Source organism: Xenopus tropicalis, chromosome 2 (assembly GCF_000004195.4).
Source record: "Xenopus tropicalis strain Nigerian chromosome 2, UCB_Xtro_10.0, whole genome shotgun sequence".
Classification (NCBI taxonomy): domain Eukaryota; kingdom Metazoa; phylum Chordata; class Amphibia; order Anura; family Pipidae; genus Xenopus; species Xenopus tropicalis.
The window spans coordinates 1,856,044-1,878,813 of record NC_030678.2 but is presented as its reverse complement, the minus strand read 5'-3'; the positions used below and the strand labels follow the sequence as shown (position 1 = coordinate 1,878,813).

The window sequence follows — 22,770 nt, the reverse complement described above, 5'->3', positions numbered from 1 at the left end:
CATTGGTTGATTCACACAGACCCAAAGGAATTGGGGTTTTTGAGGCTTCACTTAAAATCCCAGGAGAAGCAGCTGTTGCCCCTCTTGTAAATGACCCCCCTTATTGTTTAATCAATGCAGGGGCGGGGCTACCTATCCCCATATGTCCTTATGTAACAGCTGGCTGAATGGTGGGGGAGGTCTAACAGCACAAACTGCCCTGTACCCCCCCCCCCCCCCACTGCCACCTGGGGACATCGGAAAATGCACCAGCAACTGGCATCTCCCCCCTCCTCCCCTACTGTTACCCCCTCCACCATTCCCCCATATCTTCAGAGTATTGTTACCCCCTCCGCCATTCCCCCATATCCTCAGAGTATTGTTACCCCCTCCGCCATTCCCCCATATCCTCAGAGTATTGTTACCCCCTCCGCCATTCCCCCATATCCTCAAAGTATTGTTACCCCTCCGCCATTCCCCCATATCTTCAGAGTATTGTTACCCCCTCCGCCATTCCCCCATATCTTCAGAGTATTGTTACCCCCTCCTCCATTCCCCCATATCTTCAGAGTATTGTTACCCCCTCCGCCATTCCCCCATATCCTCAGAGTATTGTTACCCCCTCCTCCATTCCCCCATACCTCAGAGTATTGTTACCCCCTCCTCCATTCCCCCATACCCTCAGAGTAGTTACCCCCTCCTCCATTCCCCCATACCCTCAGAGTATTGTTACCCCCTCCGCCATTCCCCCATATCTTCAGAGTATTGTTACCCCCTCCGCCATTGCCATACCTCAGAGTATTGTTTACCCCCTCCTCCATTCCCCCATACCCTCAGAGTATTGTTACCCCCTCCTCCATTCCCCATACCCTCAGAGTACTGTTACCCCCTCCTCCATTCCCCATACCCTCAGAGAATATTCATCCCATTGCTCTTTGCCTCCATACTCAGACGATACCCCCGTGAGTAAGGGGAGTACCCCAGTAGCAGCATTACTGGCACAGCAGTAGAACTAATGGGTTTCAGGGAAACATCTCCTCATTAAGCAGAAATATCCCATCCGACCGCAGTTAGTAAAACAAACAGTTGGCTGCCCCGGCGAATTCCGTGCATGATGTTCCAAGGCTGCTTCCAACCCCACAACAACCCCAGTGCGGCCCTGCTTGTACTCGAGCAGTATGGCAACCCTGTATTAAAGGGGAAGCGGTACAGCAACCCTGTATTAAAGGGGAAGCGGTACGGCAACCCTGTATTAAAGGGGAAGCGGTACGGCAACGCTGTATTAAAGTGAAGGAAGAAAGCTTTGCTCCCTTTCTTACATACAATAAGCCCAATAATTACACTAATTACTTTATGAAACAGTTGCTTAGCCCCCCCCCACTGTCCTGCCCCATTTTACCCACATCCCTGCCTAAAAGTGGGAGGTGCCTTTCCTGCGGGTGGGGCTTAGCTTACAAACAGGAGACCAACACATTAGTTAGGCCCAGTTTGGACCCAATCAGAAGCTGCGCAGAGGAGAACGACCTGCCCGACCCAGCACCGACCTACATGGCAGCTTCTTCCCAAACCCAGTGAGGTTCTGCAGGACCGGCCCGACTGCACGTTAGAAAGCAGGAAGGCTCCCCTTGCGCACGTTCCATCCTTACTAGAGGTTACTGGGAGGTTGAACATTACTGCTCAGTCCTTGAACTGCTAACGATGCCCACAGGGCTGGCTAATGTTTAACGCAGATTATGAGATAATTAGTAGCGGGGGCTCAGCCGAGGGGGGAGGGAAAGAAGGTTCTGCCATTACTGACCCAGGCTCCATGGAACCCAGAGCTTTTGGGGCACTGATGGGATCAAACAGGGAAGAGTTTCCATAGAGAACTAGAAGAAATGTGCCGCCCTACAGCGGTAAGGGGGCAGGCTTAGCGCTTGTGGCCCCTCCTTTACAGCAGCACTAGCCCTGCCCACTTTGAATCTGTGCTTAGTAACATTACTCACGTGTTCTACTGGGTCCGACACAGAATAAACAGGCACCAGGGACAAACCAGAACCGCAAGTCAATTGGCAGATGGTCGTTCCTGCTGAATTGTGCTTAGTACAGGGGAATCCCTATGTGCCATAGTTTTATGGTATCTCTCTGTACAGGCTATGAGCAAACTTAGGGGGCTGTTCCTGCTGAATTGTGCTTAGTACAGGGGAATCCCTATGTGCCATAGTTTTATGGTATCTCTCTGTACAGGCTATGGGCAAACTTAGGGGGCTGTTCCTGCTGAATTGTGCTTAGTACAGGGGAATCCCTATGTGCCATAGTTTTATGGTATCTCTCTGTACAGGCTATGAGCAAACTTAGGGGGCTGTTCCTGCTGAATTGTGCTTAGTACAGGAGAATCCCTATGTGCCATAGTTTTATGGTATCTCTCTGTACAGGCTATGGGCAAACTTAGGGGGCTGTTCCTGCTGAATTGTGCTTAGTACAGGGGAATCCCTATGTGCCATAGTTTTATGGTATCTCTCTGTACAGGCTATGGGCAAACTTAGGGGGCTGTTCCTGCTGAATTGTGCTTAGTACAGGGGAATCCCTATGTGCCATAGTTTTATGGTATCTCTCTGTACAGGCTATGAGCAAACTTAGGGGGCTGTTCCTGCTGAATTGTGCTTAGTACAGGGGAATCCCTGTGAGGGTATAATTTCATGGTATCAGTGGGTAACTGGTTAGACATGAATAGAGATCGCTCAGTAAGTCAGGCAGCTGAAGGAACCGGCTCAGAGAGGGATCCAGGAGAGCAGTTTGGGTGGGACGGGTGCAAGACAATACACGCAGTGTGAGGGAGAGATTCCCGTGAATAAGACACTTAACATGAGTGCACGTCGCACAGGAGCGCAGCAGCGTGACATGTACACAAGCTCCGCGTGGCACAGAGCGGCCCACGTGACCGTGTCTCACACACAGGAGCGCTGAAGGGCACACTTACTCACACTTGTCCAGCCTGTTAGCAGCAATTTCCTCGCTCAGCTGCCACTCACTGACTGACAGAGAGAGCCTGTTACTGCTAAACAGGAGCCTTGGGTAGGAGAACAGCCCAGAGACACATTTAGCCCTCCCCATCTATGACATCATCTCTGATGTCATCAAAAAGCGTGGGTCAGTACAGGTTAAGAATTTAGGGTTAGGGCCAGAAATTCCAGACTCACGCAGGAAGTTGCACATAGGACCTATGAGCAGACATACGTCTAACAGACGGCTTTGGTCTTTTCCCTATAGGGCCAAACTGTAAATGATATCCTTATAAACGGTGCTTAGTGATGTCATCAGTTATAATCGGAGCTCAGTGATGTAATTTCTGTCAAGTTGTAAAATATGAGGATATTGGAAAGTTGTATCAGGAGTCAGAACCAGCAGTGCAGAGAAGGGAAAGGGACAGACACAGTGACAGTTACACATAACTATAAACCCAGTGAGAATGAGGGATGAATGGGTATTGGGGAGTTGTATCAGGAGTCAGAACCAGCAGTGCAGGGAAGGGAAAGGGACAGACACAGTGACAGTTACACATAACTATAAACCCAGTGAGAATGAGGGATGAATGGATATTGGGGAGTTGTATCAGGAGTCAGAACCAGCAGTGCAGGGAAGGGAAAGGGACAGACACAGTGACAGTTACACATAACTATAAACCCAGTGAGAATGAGGGATGAATGGATATTGGGGAGTTGTATCAGGAGTCAGAACCAGCAGTGCCACATACCCTCCTAACTTCTTCTTGCAAGAGAGCGGTGCTCTTTGCACTCTACTCCTGTATTTACACACACGTGTATTTGCTCTTCTGGTGTGCAGGAGTCCAAACATTCCCCAGGAACCCTGGCATGTTTGTGTTTATTTGCCTATCGACTCCTCACCAACGTGGCAAAACCTTAAAGCTTTGGTGCAACCCATATTCATGAACAGTGAGTAGTGGCTTCAAATCCCCCCTAACTGGCCTTCAGGCTGGGCCCCCTTAGCCCATAACAAGGTTACAGATATATAGAAACATTGGGGTAACAGTCACCCCGCTATAGTTCCAGGGGTACCCAGGGCACAAATAAGCACTAACCCCAAATCCCCCCCTAACTGGCCTTCAGGCTGGGCCCCCTTAGCCCATAACAAGGTTACAGATATATAGAAACATTGGGGTAACAGTCACCCCGCTATAGTTCCAGGGGTACCCAGGGCACAAATAAGCACTCACCCCAAATCCCCCCTAACTGGCCTTCAGGCTGGGCCCCTTAGCCCATAACAAGGTTACAGATATATAGAAACATTGGGGTAACAGTCACCCCGCTATAGTTCCAGGGGTACCCAGGGCACAAATAAGCACTCACCCCAAATCCCCCCTAACTGGCCTTCAGGCTGGGCCCCCTTAGCCCATAACAAGGTTACAGATATATAGAAACATTGGGGTAACAGTCACCCCGCTATAGTTCCAGGGGTACCCAGGGCACAAATAAGCACTCACCCCAAATCCCCCCCTAACTGGCCTTCAGGCTGGGCCCCCTTAGCCCATAACAAGGTTACAGATATATAGAAACATTGGGGTAACAGCCACCCCGCTATAGTTCCAGGGGTACCCAGGGCACAAATAAGCACTCACCCCAAATCCCCCCCTAACTGGCCTTCAGGCTGGGCCCCCTTAGCCCATAACAAGGTTACAGATATATAGAAACATTGGGGTAACAGTCACCCCGCTATAGTTCCAGGGGTACCCAGGGCACAAATAAGCACTCACCCCAAATCCCCCCCTAACTGGCCTTCAGGCTGGGCCCCCTTAGCCCATAACAAGGTTACAGATATATAGAAACATTGGGGTAACAGTCACCCCTTCTATTGAATTCATTCAGCCTTTACACTGGGTTCCCATTAGGGGTACAAAGGGGTTCCCTCTCACTCAGGCTGAGCCCCCTAAATTGATGGAAGGTTGGCATATCCATTGGATTAAGGCCGGCCATAGACAGGCCAATATTAGCTGCCAATCCAGACCAAGTTGGGGGCTTTACACAGCCATGTATGGGGTCAAAGCAACAACCTGCCCAACCAATATCTGGGTGGGGGGGGTAAACAATCAGATCAGTATAATTTGGACCATCAACTGAGCAGCCAAGTTGGGCACAGTTAGCCAACGGGTGGATCTTTTTGTGATTTGATTAAATGGGAAGTCTATGGAAGAGACAGCCACGCACACACACTGATGTCTATGGAAGAGACAGCCACGCACACACACTGATGTCTATGGAAGAGACAGCCACGCACACACACTGATGTCTATGGAAGAGACAGCCACGCACACACACTTATGTCAATGGAAGAGACAGCCACACACACACTGATGTCAATGGAAGAGACAGCCACGCACACACACTTATGTCAATGGAAGAGACAGCCACACACACACACACTGATGTCAATGGAAGAGACAGCCACACACACACACACTGATGTCAATGGAAGAGACAGCCACGCACACACTGATGCCTATGGAAGAGACAGCTACACACACACTGATGTCTATGGAAGAGACAGCCACGAGAAGGGAGAGGCACAAAGTCCCGCTCCCCAGAGAGCCATTGGGGCATCCTGGAAACGTACCAGAGAGAGTGAAGGAGCGCCAAGGACATGCCCCCCAGGAACAAGCTGTACTTTGCGCTGAGACTGCACCCACACAATGCACGGGCCACTTTGATCCGACTGCATTAAATGGGATCTGTCGCTGTTATCCTTAGAATGCCGGGGTGGGGTGCACGTGGGAGACCCAAAGGGTGGGGAGGCTTCTGGGCCAATGCCAGGTTAGTCACTTGACTTCACTGCAATAGTTTTATAGGCCCAACCATGCAGGACTAAGCCCCGGGGGCAGGAGGCGCCCTTGGCACATACCTAATGTTAATGCCCGATTGGTCAGACCAGAAACAGGACTTCCGGCTTCACCCACCTACAAGCCCACCGACGATACGCCGGCCCCGCAGTTCCACAACGAGTTAGCCATGTTATGTTTGGCTAAAGGTTTCCTTGGCTGGCAAGTTACCCCCTCACTGGGTCACGTGTGTATGTGCCCGGAGACTGGAAGGTGGCACAAAGGGGTAAGACTAGTATAAATACCAACCCCACGCTGGCCCTTCCATTGTGATTTAGTTGAAAGAAATGATGCCCTACTCTCAACTAAACAGATCGTACCAACGTGGTGTGAAGGGGTCGGAACCCAAATCTACAGGTGTGTGGCACCCACTGGGTAACACTGGGGTGCAAATGGCCCCTTACAAGCACCCTCTGGGCATCTCATGTTCACACCTACCCCCCAGCAATGCCAGGCACGGCACAGCAGGAGACTTCAGGCATTGTGGCACCTTGTATTAAGACTAAATACCAATATGGCTGCCCTCTGGGTGCCAGTGCCCCTAATGTGCCCCCAATACCAGCAACTATAATGGCAATAGCCAGGGGTAGTGAGCAGGATGATCCTTAAAGCGACCCATACATACAGCACCGGTCCCTGTACTGAAGCTCTGGGCCACGTGGCTTCCAGTGGCTGATTGGACATGACTAAAGGTGGCCATTCCTGGGCCGATTGTAGCTGCCAATATGGGTCCTTTAGATCCGGCAGCTTATTGGCCTGTGTATGGGAACTAACAACAGGCCTGCCCAACCAACATCTGGCCACATCTCATTGGGCAGGTTCGATGATCCAATAACTGCCTATACCCCAGGGGCAAATGATCGATATCGCCCACCTGTGGGTGGGAATAATGGGAGAAGGTCCATTCGCTTGGCAAACAGATCTTACAGTGTGTGGCCAACTTAAGTAGCCCAATGCTTTCTGCCTAATCTGCTGGGATGGGAATCAGATAGGGGCAACCACAGGGCAGAGGGCAATTCCTGCCATACACTGGGCATGTATCTGTGCTGCTTTGCCAAAGGCTAGAGGGTTCTGCGTGCCCTTCTGCATGGAGTACTGGCCTGAATGGGAAGCCATACAGACATAAAGGCTACTAAATACCATGGGCTGAACATGAAGACTAAGGGGCTGATTTACTTACCCACGAACGGGTCGAATGGAGTCCGATTGCGTTTTTTTTGTAATGATCGGTACTTTGCGATTTTTTCGTATGTTTTGCGATTTTTTCGGATTCTTTGCGAATTTTTCGTTACCAATACGATTTTTGCGTAAAAACGCGAGTTTTCCTATCCATTACGAAAGTTGCGTAAAAAGTTGCGCATTTTGCGTAGCGTTAAAACTTACGCGAAAAATGCGCAACTTTTCGCGTAAGTTTTAACGCTACGAAAAATGCGCAACTTTTTACGCAACTTTCGTAATGGATACGAAAAACTCGCGTTTTTACGCAAAAATCGTATTGGTAACGAAAAATTCGTACAGAATCCGAAAAAATCGCAAAACATACGAAAAAGTCGCAAAATGTTCGTTTTCAAGTCGGAACTTTTCCAATTCGGGTCGGATTCGTGGGTTAGTAAATCAGCCCCTAAGTGCCAACCGCTGCCCGGCGCGGAGAGGCCTGAATGCCATTTGCTGATTTAGTTGCACAACCTTAAAATCTCCATTTGCAGCAAATTGTGAAACATAAGAGTAAAATGAAATCAATGAGAATTCAGCAGCCAATCGGCTCGTGCTGTTTAGTGGTGCAGAAAAGAAGGAATCCGATTGGTTGCTCTGGCCTATATACTAACACTGTTGCCATTGGTTCTTCTCAATACACCAGAAGTGAGATAAAGGCCCAAAACCTCTGCCCATCTCTAGCCAATCAGAGCCGTGCTGGACCCCCCCCCCAGTCAGTGCTACAGTGTATAACTGAGTGGCCCCACAGCTGCACAGTATTGGGAAAACTATAACGGAGCCAATACCCCATTGTGGTGCAGCAGCAGCAGCAGACTATAAAAGCCTATTTTCTGGGGGGGGGGGGTCAGACCAAACCCCTCCCCCACACACTGGGAATAAGAGCAGCTCTGAGTGTGCGACGGCGGAAATATGTGTCAGTGCGTAACCTCGGGGCCACGGCCGGCCGGGGAGAGTGCACCAACGCACTGCGCTCTAACTGTGCTGCGCTCTAACTACTCAGCCGCGCATGGGGGGGGGGGGGATGCAGCAGAATTAAAGTGATACACACACCCAGCATGGCCCAGCACTGATAATACAGATACATCTGAATAATACAGATACTTACATATTACACACAGATACATCCATACTATACACAGATACATCCATATAAGACACAGATACATCCATGTTACACACAGATACATCCATGTTACACACAGATACATCCCCATATTACATCCATACTCACATATACATACAGATACATCACTACCATAGATACATCCATGTTACACACAGATACATCCATATGATACATCCAGATACATCCACAGATGATACATCCATACTATACACAGATACATCCAGATACATCCAGTACATCCATGTTACACACAGATACATCCATGTTACACACAGATACATCCATGATACATCCACACAGATACATCCATGTACATCCACACACACAGATACATCACACAGATACATCATACTTACACAGATACATCCAGATACATCCATACTATACACAGATACATCCATGTTACACACAGATACATCCATGTTACACACAGATACATCCATACTTACACACAGATACATCCATACTACACACAGATACATCCATACTATACACACAGATACATCCATACTATACACAGATACATCCATACACACAGATACATCCATGTTACACACAGATACATCCATACTATACACAGATACATCCATGTTACACACAGATACATCCATGTTACACACAGATACATCCATACTATACACAGATACATCCATGTTACACACAGATACATCCATACACACAGATACATCCATACTATAACACAGATACATCCATTACTATACACAGATACATCCATACACACAGATACATCCATGTTACACACAGATACATCCATACTATACACATCATCCATGTTACACACAGATACATCCATACTATACACACAGATACATCCATGTTACACACAGATACATCCATACTATACACACAGATACATCCATACTATACACAGATACATCCATACTATACACAGATACATCCATACTATACACAGATACATCCATGTTACACACAGATACATCCATGTTACACACAGATACATCCATACTATACACAGATACATCCATGTTACACACAGATACATCCATACTACACACAGATACATCCATACTATACACAGATACATCCATACTATACACAGATACATCCATGTTACACACAGATACATCCATGTTACACACAGATACATCCATACTATACACAGATACATCCATGTTACACACAGATACATCCATACTATACACAGATACATCCATGTTACACACAGATACATCCATACTATACACAGATACATCCATGTTACACACAGATACATCCATACACACAGATACATCCATACTATACACAGATACATCCAAGTTACACACAGATACATACACACAGATACAGTACACACAGATATACATCCATGTTACACACAGATACATCCATGTTACACACAGATACATCCATACTATACACAGATACATCCATGTTACACACAGATACATCACATACCCATGTTACACACAGATACATCCATGTTACACACAGATACATCCATGTTACACACAGATACATCCATGTTACACACAGATACATCCATGTTACACACAGATACATCCATGTTACACACAGATACATCCATGTTACACACAGATACATCCATGTTACACACAGATACATCCATACTATACACAGATACATCCACACAGATACATCCATGTTACACACAGATACATCCATGTTACACACAGATACATCCATGTTACACACAGATACATCCATACATCCATACATACACAGATACATCCATACTATACACAGATACATCCATGTTACACACAGATACATCCATGTTACACACAGATACATCCATACTATACACAGATACATCCATGTTACACACAGATACATCCATACTACACACAGATACATCCATACTATACACAGATACATCCATACTACACACAGATACATCCATGTTACACACAGATACATCCATGTTACACACAGATACATCCATACTATACACAGATACATCCATACTATACACAGATACATCCATGTTACACACAGATACATCCATGTTACACACAGATACATCCATGTTACACACAGATACATCCATACTATACACAGATACATCCATACTATACACAGATACATCCATACTATACACAGATACATCCATGTTACACACAGATACATCCATACTATACACAGATACATCCATGTTACACACAGATACATCCATGTTACACACAGATACATCCATACTACACACAGATACATCCAAATAAGACACAGATACATCCATGTTACACACAGATACATCCATGTTACACACAGATACATCCATGTTACACACAGATACATCCATGTTACACACAGATACATCCATACTATACACAGATACATCCATACTATACACAGATACATCCATACTATACACAGATACATCCATACTATACACAGATACATCCATACTATACACAGATACATCCATACTATACACAGATACATCCATACTATACACAGATACATCCATACTATACACAGATACATCCATACTATACACAGATACATCCATACTATACACAGATACATCCATACTATACACAGATACATCCATGTTACACACATATACATCCATACTATACAGATATATCCATACAGAGATACATCCATACAGAGATACATCCATACAGAGATACATCCATACAGAGATACATCCATACACAGATACATCCATACACAGATACATCCATACACAGATACATCCATACAGAGATACATCCATACAGAGATACATCCATACAGAGATACATCCATACACAGATACATCCATACACAGATACATCCATACACAGATACATCCATACACTGCAGCCAAGGATCCTTCCCCAGGAACACGCTTTCTTGTGGCTTCCAGATATTCCGCCAGTTAGAGCCGATCCCCAGGGCTCCCCCCCCCCCGCCCTTTGCCTCTGAGGAAGTGGCTTTCTGATCACAAGCAGATTTCTCCCAGCGGAAAGGCACCCCCCGTGCCACCCGGAGCCCCCAGCGCAATGTGCGCAGCAGATCACGGCGCGGCCAAAGGGCCCCTTTTTCCTCACAAGAAAAGGAGGGGAAAATGACAAAGCTAAAAATAAAAAATTCCAGCAGAGAAGCGCCGAGCGGATTGTTTGCATTCTCAAACCTGTTTCTCGGGGGGAGGGGGGGATAATTCCGTACAGGCCTCATTTTGAAGCTCGGGTAATGGTGGAAATGCCCGGCAGCCAGGCACTGGCATCTCTGCACCGGGGGGCTCAGTAAATGGCCCAAGGAGAGATGGGTATGGGGGGGCTGTAATAATGCCCGGGGGGGGCTAAGCATTCATTCCAAGGGCACTGCCAGCCGCCCCGGCACAACCTGTGCCACACAGAGCGGGTACCAGACGCGCAGCTTTTTGTCTAGCCGGGGTGAAACAGGGTGTGGTTGGATACGGGGGGGGGCCCAGTGTGACATCCCGCATTAGAGCCCAGCCAGACAATAATGAGCCGGCGACACGGCAGCGAGGATGGGTGTGATTTATAACTGGAGCGCTGGGATCTGCGTGGGAACTGGATCTGGGTTTAAGGTGGGGCCGGCTCCTGTCTTCTGAGGACAGCGGCACATTCATGAGCGGCGTACGAGCCCAGACGGGGGCTACTGTGCCTAGGGCTGCGGGCTACTGAGGGGGGGCTCTGTATGAACCACAATCCCAATACTAATTGGGCTGCTCTAGTATTTAACCATTCACCCGCCAGAGAATGGAGGCTTCTTCACAAAGAGCTCTGTCTCTAATGGTGCTGCCTGCCCTGCCTGCCAACTCCCCCAGCGGGTTATACAGAGCCGGGCTGGACCTTCTGCAGCAGAATCTGTGGCCCAGGAATGGCTGGCGCTGATCAGCAAGCTTGATGTCTCTCTGTACAGCGCCAATAGCAAATAGCTGTCTCAGCACTTCCTCAGGCATTATATATGTGCAGCCTGGCATTACTGTGGTACAGAGCCGCTAGGCACAGCACTGCAGCGTATCACCCACCTCTGGCACAGGGGGCCCAGCCTTAGGGGGAGACGGGGTGAGTGGGTATTTGTGCCCTGGGTACCCCTGGAACTATAGCGGGGTGACTGTTACCCCAATGTTTCTATATATCTGTAACCTTGTTATGGGCTAAGGGGGCCCAGCCTGAAGGCCAGTTAGGGGGGATTTGGGGTGAGTGCTTATTTGTGCCCTGGGTACCCCTGGAACTATAGCGGGGTGACTGTTACCCCAATGTTTCTATATATCTGTAACCTTGTTATGGGCTAAGGGGGCCCAGCCTGAAGGCCAGTTAGGGGGGGATTTGGGGTGAGTGCTTATTTGTGCCCTGGGTACCCCTGGAACTATAGCGGGGTGACTGTTACCCCAATGTTTCTATATATCTGTAACCTTGTTATGGGCTAAGGGGGCCCAGCCTGAAGGCCAGTTGGGGGGGGGGGGTGAGTGCTTATTTGTGCCCTGGGTACCCCTGGAACTATAGCAGGGTGACTGTTACCCCAATGTTTCTATATATCTGTAACCTTGTTATGGGCTAAGGGGGCCCAGCCTGAAGGCCAGTTAGGGGGGGATTTGGGGTGAGTGCTTATTTGTGCCCTGGGTACCCCTGGAACTATAGCGGGGTGACTGTTGCCCCAATGTTTCTATATATCTGTAACCTTGTTATGGGCTAAGGGGGCCCAGCCTGAAGGCCAGTTAGGGGGGGATTTGGGGTGAGTGCTTATTTGTGCCCTGGGTACCCCTGGAACTATAGCGGGGTGACTGTTACCCCAATGTTTCTATATATCTGTAACCTTGTTATGGGCTAAGGGGGCCCAGCCTGACGGCCAGTTAGGGGGGGGGGATTTGGGGTGAGTGCTTATTTGTGCCCTGGGTACCCCTGGAGCTAAAGGGGCCCCAGGAACTAATACAAGGTTTCATATACTTCAATATCGGATATACTGAAAGCTGAAGACTCCAACAGTGGAGGCTCGAGACCCATGTGCCACAGGACACATAAGTAATAAGGCTACCAAACAGGAGACCAAGGAAAATGAAATCTCTTCCAGGCCAATAACTTTACGGATACCCTCTAGGCTTCGATCTCCAGCTTAGTGAGCCCCAATATTCTCGAATGTGACACTTTAGAACATTACAATTCCCGTGCAACACCCGTTGGAGCCCAACACTTTGCTGAAATAACAGTAAGTGAGTGCAATATCTCTCAATGCAGAGAGTTGTGGGTTCTGCAGACCATCCGGGGAGGAGACCTCTGCACAGACTCCCAGGGACGGGCGTCACGGCCAAACTCCTCGTTGGCGACTGAGTGACATCCCTAATCCCAGACTGGCATCTCGGTGGACCTCAGTAAAATCCAAAAATAACTCCTAATTGCGCGAGGCCCTTACGGTATTAGGGGTAATTCAGTGGGATCGGTTTACATGCAGGATGAGGGCGTGAGTGCAGCTTTATTGGGCACATTTCCCCTTATTGTAGCCGGGTTTCCTCTGCTTCACACTGGGGGGGGGGGGTTACGGGGAGTTACGGCACACACGGGCACGGTGCTACAAAGGGATACTCACGGCTGACTTTCATGCTGCCAAAAGATGACGGTTGCTGCACGGGTTTGCAGCTCTCTGCAAAGGAAGTGGTTCTCGGCCTCCCCGACATGATTCTCCGGCTCCTCCCTCACCTCCTTCTCTCTTGTAGATCAAAGCCAGATGGAGGGCAAGACCATCAAGGCCCCGGCGCACAATAAGCTTCTCAGCCCTTACCGAAAGCAGTGGGGCCTACCCGGCGCGGTGGTCCCTCTCCCCCACCTCTGTATTGTCACCTTTCCCCTCCGACGATCACTATTTATAGACCATCCCTCGGGCTCCAGTCGGGCACACAATATGGCAGCCGGGGTGTCAGTAGGCCATGTAGCCGGGAATCAGTGGTTTAGTCACAGGCGCAAGGGCCACGGGATTGTCACTGCCGGGGCCACAGGTGACGCTCGGGGGGTAACAGGGCTACTGCTCCTTAGCGATGGATTGAAGGGTTGGAGCCACACAGAGCAGGTTCCGGAGGCTGTTGCCCAAAGCTTGTGCCTGCAGGGGCAATACTTCAAGTATTAAGGGCAGTTTCAAGTGGTACTGCAACAATACTGCACCACAGGCAGGGCAACAGGGCAGGTTCTGCTCTAGTGGGAAAGCGGCAGAACTAGGAGGATCTGGTCATACGTCGTCTGGGGGGGGAATAAGGACAGTTGCCCCCAGGAATCTGTGATTTTGCCCCACTTGTGGCACAATATTGCCCTTGACAGGGTCTCAGGCAAAGGTTTCAGTCGCAAAGCCGAGATATTGATCCGATGGGGGTGGGAAGCTCACTGCTCCAATGGGGGTATTAGCAGGGGCAACTGGATGTCTCACTGCTCCAATGGGGGTATTAGCAGGGGCAGCTGGATGTCTCACTGCTCCAATGGGGGTATTAGCAGGGGCAGCTGGATGTCTCACTGCTCCAATGGGGGTATTAGCAGGGGCAACTGGATGTCTCACTGCTCCAATGGGGGTATTAGCAGGGGCAACTGGATGTCTCACTGCTCCAATGGGGGTATTAGCAGGGGCAGCTGGATGTCTCACTGCTCCAATGGGGGTATTAGCAGGGGCAACTGGATGTCTCACTGCTCCAATGGGGGTATTAGCAGGGGCAACTGGATGTCTCACTGCTCCAATGGGGGTATTAGCAGGGGCAACTGGATGTCTCACTGCTCCAATGGGGGTATTAGCAGGGGCAACTGGATGTCTCACTGCTCCAATGGGGGTATTAGCAGGGGCAGCTGGATGTCTCACTGCTCCAATGGGGGTATTAGCAGGGGCAGCTGGGTGTCTCACTGCTCCAATGGGGGTATTAACAGGGGCAGCTGGGTGTCTCACTGCTCCAATGGGGGTATTAGCAGGGGCAGCTGGATGTCTCACTGCTCCAATGGGGGTATTAGCAGGGGCAGCTGGATGTCTCACTGCTCCAATGGGGGTATTAACAGGGGCAACTGGATGTCTCACTGCTCCAATGGGGGTATTAGCAGGGGCAGCTGGATGTCTCAGATGTTGCCCTAGGGGTAATTATGGAAGTGCGTGGGTAAAGGGCAAATCTCGCCCCAGGGCCGGGTAGTAGCCCAGATGTTGCCCCAGTAGGGGTATTAGCCGGGGCAGGTGGGGTTAATGGCGGGCAGGGAGCGGGGCTTGGGCACAGGCTGAGGCCATGGCGCCTCTCACACAGGGCGGGCAGAGAGAGGGCGGAGAGAGCGGAGTTGTGGGCCCAGGGAGCCGGGCACTTGCTGTCAGGGCCGGGGGTGGGTTCCCGGGCGGAAGCTGCGGCGCAGGATAAAATCACCGGGCAGAGAAATTCGGTTCCCGTTGGACCTCGGGTCGGTACTGTCCCAGAATCCCTTGCGCAGGGCGTTAAAATAAGGTAATCTCCACCGTATCCGTGTCCGGTAACCGCTTCCAGCTCGGTCTCTTTCCCTTTGTCACTCTCCGTCCGACTGACCGCATTTGCCAGTCGGTCTTTTTCCCCGCAATCCTCTCCTCCCTCTCTGCTCAATGACGTAGCGCACCACGCGTCCAACGAGCCGCACGCTAGCGAAACTGAGTAACTCTGCTCTGAGAATACGGGCAAGGGAGGGGGCGGGCCTTCGCCAGTTCCTTCATGACGTTCTGATCTCGGTTTGCTCCGCCCGCATCACTCACCAGCCCATGGAAACCAATCAACTACACGGATTGGCGAGAGGGGGGGCAGAGAAGACGACGTAGCTAACCAATTATCGAGCTTCTCAGTCACTACTCAGCGCTTTCCCCCCCCTCCTTTCTCAATGGCTGGCGTTTTATAGATACTGCTTTATGATTGGCCATCATGTTACCCAGCTTCTCCAATGACACGTTTATTTTTGCAATCTCCGCCTCCTGCCGTTGTCTGCTTGACTCTGATTGGCTAAAGAAATTGTCCGTCTTCTTAACCAGGCCTAGCCTAGAGATAAAAGGAGAGGCGAGGCAGAAATAAGAGACGACCGTCTATTGGTAGGCAGGAGCAGCTGTTGCTGCAAGGAACGGGCGGAAGTAGGCGTTGTCAATCCTTGTTAAGACACCGGAAGTGTGACCTTTTAACTCTTATTATTCATGTATTATATCAGCTGGTTGAAATGTGGGTTTCTGTGGTAACTGGGATATTATGGGGCACGGATATGAGGTCTGAGCCCCGGCCCCGTGTTCAGTCAGAGTGGGGGGGTATTTGTGTGTGTGGGCACATCCTTCCTGTCATATATTCCTATTTGTTCCTTGTTACAGATCCCTAACATTTGCCAGATCTCTGAAATCCCATGGTGGATCATATGGGAGGGGCTGCTGTGTGGTTTTACCCCCCCATAGTGGAGCCGGTGTGCTTGGGTACTTGTGCCATAAGGAGGAAAATGGCTGAAACCAAAGGGGGGCAGGAGGGGTCCTTTACTTGCACCCAGGCCCCAGAGAAGGTTGTGAGGAGAGACTGTTGGCGAGGTCACCAAGCGAGCAGATCTTCTCCCGATATTGCCCACCCTTAGGGGAATTTAGGCTCATTTGGTTGCAGGGGCGGGCCAAGCCGACTGAGCGCCCTAGGCAACCCGGTCGGCCAACTCCGCCCACCTCCCCGCCCCCCCCCCCGAACGGCGCATGCGCACCAAAGCACAGGAGGAGGTGCAGGGGGGGGCGATATGATTAGATTGGTCATTGCCTCTGCCGCTAATGACAAGCGGTGGAGGCAATGACAAAGTAGCACTAGGGGTAGGCAGGCCCCTCAATCGTTGCGCCCTACGCAGCTGCCTCTTCTGCCCACCCCTAGTTCCAGCCCTGTTTGGTCATTTGGCCCTGGGGCCAAACAATCGAATTATAACGACTGTAATGGGCGCAGTCGTTTCGGGGACCACATCAATGAGCTGATGTGGTCCCCCATCCGACCTGCCTGATAGATAACTGGCCAATTTCAGGCCAGATATTGGTCGGGCAGGCCATTCGTTGTTGCCCCTTCACGGGCCCATAAGCTGCCGAATCTGTCCAAGGGACCCATATCGGCAGCTACAATCGGCCCGTGTATGACCTTAAAATGGCAGAGACTTGATCTTTTTAAAGCACTTTTAGGCATTTCTGAAATCCTTGAAGCGACTGTCATATTGGTTTGCCCGCCACTTGGAATCCTTCTGAATTCACTTGTAGATAATATGACCCCCTTATGGACATGAGAAGGGTTTGTGCTGCAATAACTCCTGTCCTGCTGGCACTGAGGGTTCAGGGGGCAGTGGGGGTGAGACTGACTGCTGAGGTCTGGGAAGTCACTTTTCCTCAAGTCAGAGGAAGACTCCATGACTCGGAGTACCACGGCCTTCTGGGCAATGCTGGGACGATTGCAGTCACCTCCACTTGCTCCTCTTTTCTGATTGCTCTGTGAATTAGAATTCATGGTTCATTCTCCTGGCATTTGTGTCTTTTCTCAAACTGATCTGCTGCCTTTTCCCCTTAGGGTGAGGTCACACGGGGCTTTTTTCACATTTTTAAAAACGCGGGTTCGAGCGTAAATATACACAAAATGAAGCCCTACAGAAAACAATGGAATCCGCACTGTAGCCATTCCCATGGGGCGATTGCAAGCTGATATCCGCTACATGGCACCAGTGCTCGCGTTTTTCTGCAGAAACGCCAATACGTCGAGAAAACGCTGTACCTTTGAACTCGATGGGATCCACGTTTGGAAATGCACTTTGCTGAAATATGTCGCTTATTTTTAATACGGCAGCCAAACTCTGGGGAGATGTATTGCGCATATACGTATTTGTGGCGCTGTACGCTGGTGACGTAATTACGTAGCGTATTGATGATCAGTCCGGCTACATTTTACACGTAAATTGCTTTTCAGCTTTTTCCCCACAAAAGTTAAATACACGTACGTTTTTGAAAATGCCCAGTGTGACCTCGACCTTATATGGAGGGTTGAAATCTGATTTGTGGTGCCTACATCAGGTGACATGGCCACGTGCCTCTGGTGATTTATATAAGAATCCACAAAGATTAAAATATTCTTCGGAAGAATCTAGATATGAAATGTTCTAAGAGCCTTCCCTACGAAGCCTTCATCAATATGCTTTCCTCGTAGTCCCATTAGTCGGCTTTACCAACTCTATACAGCGTGGAGTCCATAGCAAATTTGATGTAACGGAGAGGGTCCAATAGGTCATCTCTTGAGAATGTGAGTAAAGTTTGGGCTAATTCGGTTGTTTGGCGCTCCCCGATCTGACTACATTTTTAAACCTGCCCAATCCAGATCTGGCTGATTTCAGGCCAGATGTTGTTCAGGCAGGCCCGTCGTTAGTGCCCATACACAGGCCGATTAGCTACCGAACTGGTCTTAGGGAGCGATATCGGCAGCTAGAATCATCCCGTGTATGGCCACCTTTAGTGTTGTCTTCAATATGGTTAGTCCAACACTTTAATGTTCTAGAGACCGATACTGAAGCAATAGAAGCTTCTTACAGCAGTATAAGATCTTTGTCCATTGGGTCTTTTAAACCAGAACCCACTTTTCTTGGACTCGTCACAACCAGAAAAACATGAAGTTCCCCCCTGTCAGAGTTGTCTTATCAGTCAATAATGATTTCATAATCTTTTGAGGTAGATGGAGGAGGTGCATCTTCAATTGGTTGAGCCACCATGTTGTGAACCTCTCAACAAACATTCATTTGATCCTCGGACATAGCAAATCCCATGCGTAGGGTACAGAATCTGTGAGCGTGCCCATCGGGTAATGGCGCTTCCCAGGTAGAGCAGAGTCGGTGTTTTTACTACGAGACCAAGACATCAGGTGAGTAACGTTTAATTAAGCCGTTTAAATTGGATGCTATATTGACTACTATGTACAATGCCGCCTTGGAATATACTGTAATGGTGATATAAGGGCAATAGAGTTCTGAGAGCTGCCGGGTATTATTAGGCACCCAATCGCCTGTGTTCTAACACAATGAAACATTTTTCAGTTCGGACTTAATTTAAATTCCTTAGAGCAGGGATCCTCAAACTATGGCCCAAGGGCCAGATGTGGCCCCCCAAGGTAATTTACCCAGCCCCCCCCACGTGTCCTCACCCCTAGCTGCTACCTGTCTGCAGACGCAGTGGGGTGCAAGGAGCCGGAGGGCACAGCAGGGAGCCGTAGGGCACATCGGGGAGCAGGGAGCCAGAGGGCACAGCGGGAGTGGGGGAGCAGGGAGCCAGAGGACGCAGCGGGGAGCTGTAGGATGTAGCGGGGAGCGGGGGAACAGGGAGCCGGAGGACACAGCAGGGAGCAGGAGGGTACAGTGGGGAGTGGGGGAACAGGGAGCTGTAGGACGCAGCGGGGAGCTGTAGGACGCAGCGGGGAGCTGCAGGACGTAGCGGGGAGCGGGGGAACAGGGAGCCAGAGGACGCAGCAGGGAGCGGGGGAACAGGGAGCAGGAGTATGCAGCAGGGAGGGGGCTGTAGTTTGAGGACGCGGGAGGGGATTATAAATGGAGGACACAGGGGGGGCATAGTTTGAGGATTACAGTCTGGCCCCCCAACAGTCTGAGGGACCATGAACTAGCCCCATGTTTAAAAAGTTTGAGGACCCCTGCCTTAGAGTGTCTCTTCTCCATTCTATGCTATGACTGGTGATCGATGACCCAAACAAGAACATAAATGGGAATGAACCCACTATATTTAATAATCACCCAAGCGGTTTCATTCCGGGCAGAAATCCAGCAGTAAATGTACCTGGGGGTAAATGCGGGAAATCAGATATTATCTAAGCCCTTTGGTAATAAGAACTGATCCAAACAGGCAGAGTGATGCGCACTTCCCGTCCCGACATTCCTAAAGGTGATCAATAGGATATTTATTCGCTGCATTGCTGCAATGCACTCGTTATGTAGAGGCTTTTGCAGTTACTCACAGCCCTGTATAATCTAATTGCTTCCTATGTGTCATCTCACTGTCGGGCAGATAGACAGGGTTCTCCTGTATCCCCAGTGTTGTTTTGCCACAGGATTGAGTACAGGTATATCCAGAATGTTCGGGACCTGGGGTATTCCAGATACGGGGTCTTTCTGTAATCTTGATCTCTATACATTTAAATATTAATTGAACCCAATAGGATTAGTTTTGACTCTAATAAGGATTAATTATATTTTAGTTATACTGTTTTATTACTACAGAGAAATTTCTAAAATGTTTATTTGAAATGTTAAAATGAATTGTATGGTATATGGTCCTGCCATAATTCGAAGCTTTCTGAATAATGGGTTTCCATATAACAGATCCCATACCTGTATCTAAATATGAGCAATGGTTTCTATTAGGGATACACCAAACTCAGTTTTTCGTGTTCAGCCAAACCCCCCTAAGTGTTTAATTACAGGACAATACCTATGCACACTTAATGTGCCAGTCCCACCAGTGCGGTACAGACCTATCTGTACTTCCAGGACAAGCCCAAGTTTATACAGGGGGGCCCCACCCATTATTAATTACTAAAAACACAATATTTCATGGTTTTACCTGACATCGCACAGAAACCCAAAGGCAGGCAAGCACTAGACACCGCCCACAATGCACTGCTCTCCCCAGGGCCCAGTCTCGCTGTTTGTAGTTAATGCATTGGTGGTGTCTCACTCCCAGTTGCTGTCTGCTCTTGCGCAAAAGAACCTCAAAAAACTTTGTTTAAATACTCAAAAGGGTTAATGGGGCAGCAAGCAGGATTCGGATTTTATTAACAGGGTCTGATATTATAGGCAGATTACAGCAGTCACATGTTGTGTATGGGCCTATCAGATTCTTGCTCCAACATGGTCTTAAGCCAAATGCTGAACTGTCTGCTTGGTTGCTGGGTGTAGTCAGATCAAACTGTTTGTTCCCTTGGTCTATGATTGGATCATAACATTGGCCTATGCTGGTCCATTTGAAGAGGACAACAGAACAATGCAGTGCTTGCCCAAATTTTAAACCTTTCAGCCCACAGACTATGGATTCGACGGCATACGAGGCCCAATAAGCTGGCAACGTAGACTGAAATGGCCAGAATGGTGCTAGTATTGGCCAGTGTATGCTCATGTTTATGGAACCGGTCAGGTGTGAAAGTATGGGCCTCGAATCCCTGGGGCCCTGCTGATCCCATCTGCTATTACTTGTGACAAGAGGGTCCCATTAGGTTCTAGGCCCGTGTTCCTCTGGGCTCAGGGGTACTGTTGTCGCTGCACCAGTAGGGTTAGAATTGAAGGTGTAACTGCCTGCGGCTGCAGAACTCTATATACTGGGCCATGTTCCATAATCTCTAGTTGTTCCTGCCGGGTTCAGAAGCGGCGCGTATTGACCCGTGCCCCCCTGCCCCGGTGTCACATTGTGAGTTATGGCAGGAAGCTTGGGGAGACTCATTAGGGAACTATTAATATGTCACTCCTCTTCCTATTGTTCTCTTCCTACACAAGGAAAGTCCCATCAGCCCCCAGTCCCTGTCACACAGGGTCATACAAGACTGAAACCACTTTTCAATCAGGATCAGTTTCACCCTCGCGGGTCACAGAACCAGAACCCAGCAATGCAGGAATTGATCTGTCGGTGAGCAGGGTTCCTCCCTTTCCTTCTCATCCCATCAAACACTCCCAGTTTCACCGGCAGACGCTGGTTCAGTATTCCATGGATATCGGTACTGAGTGGGGCAGTTATTCTCTCATGGAGGCATCACTGATATAACCTGACTGACTGGGGCAGAAATGTACTGGGAAATAAACCACTACACAAGTACACTTTATGGCAGTGCCAAGGGATAAACTGAGCCCAATATAAAGTGTAACTGTCCCACCTCCAGTTGTGAAACTGAACTACCTATGGCTTGGTGCTGGCCTGCAGGTTTCTCTACTGCTAGATAAAGTGATACTCCCTTTCCCTACTGTCTCCATCTTACCCTACTGTCTCCATCTTGCCCTACTGTCCCCATCTTGCCCTACTGTCTCCATCTTGCCCTACTGTCTCCATCTTGCCCTACTGTCTCCATCTCGCCCTACTGTCCCCATCTCGCCCTACTGTCCCCATCTCGCCCTACTGTCCCCATCTCGCCCTACTGTCCCCATCTCGCCCTACTGCCCCCATCTCGCCCTACTGCCTCCATCTCGCCCTACTGTCCCCATCTCGCCCTACTGTCCCCATCTCGCCCTACTGTCCCCATCTCGCCCTACTGTCCCCATCTCGCCCTTATTAAACCTTATTATTTTTAAATATAAGCACTTTTTCTATAAAAGTTTATTTTCCCTCCCACTCCAGATGTTCCTCTAGGCCTAGTTCATATTATTATATTGTTTAAGTAACACAAAATAAAAGAAAATGCCATGTCAGGACTGAGACTCAAAACAGGCCCTGGCATATAGTACACAAAAGCCCAATCAGCGCCACGCAGGCCCAATATAAAGCAGCTGACTGAATATCCAGGAGTCAGGAGTGTGCAAATAATCACATTACTGTGTGCAAACTTTTTTTTTTTTTTTTTAAATATTTACTGTAACCAATTACAGGCGGCGTTCTCTCGGGCAGCAATAGAACAGGGCTACCCTGAGTAGCCGAC

General features: G+C 49.2%; 1 protein-coding gene across 2 annotated transcripts in view; it reads right to left on the bottom strand.

Annotated features, from left to right (window-relative positions):
• gsk3b (glycogen synthase kinase 3 beta) overlaps nucleotides 1-15,977 on the bottom strand; it is a 47,121-nt gene extending 31,144 nt beyond the window's left edge. For both annotated transcript variants that reach the window (XM_018090179.2, XM_018090180.2), the window contains exon 1: nucleotides 13,731-15,977. In XM_018090179.2, coding sequence (XP_017945668.1) covers nucleotides 13,731-13,818 — 88 coding nt within the window. In that variant the 5' untranslated portion in view covers nucleotides 13,819-15,977. The remainder of the gene's footprint in view (nucleotides 1-13,730) is intronic.
• Between the last annotated feature and the right edge of the window lie 6,793 nt (nucleotides 15,978-22,770).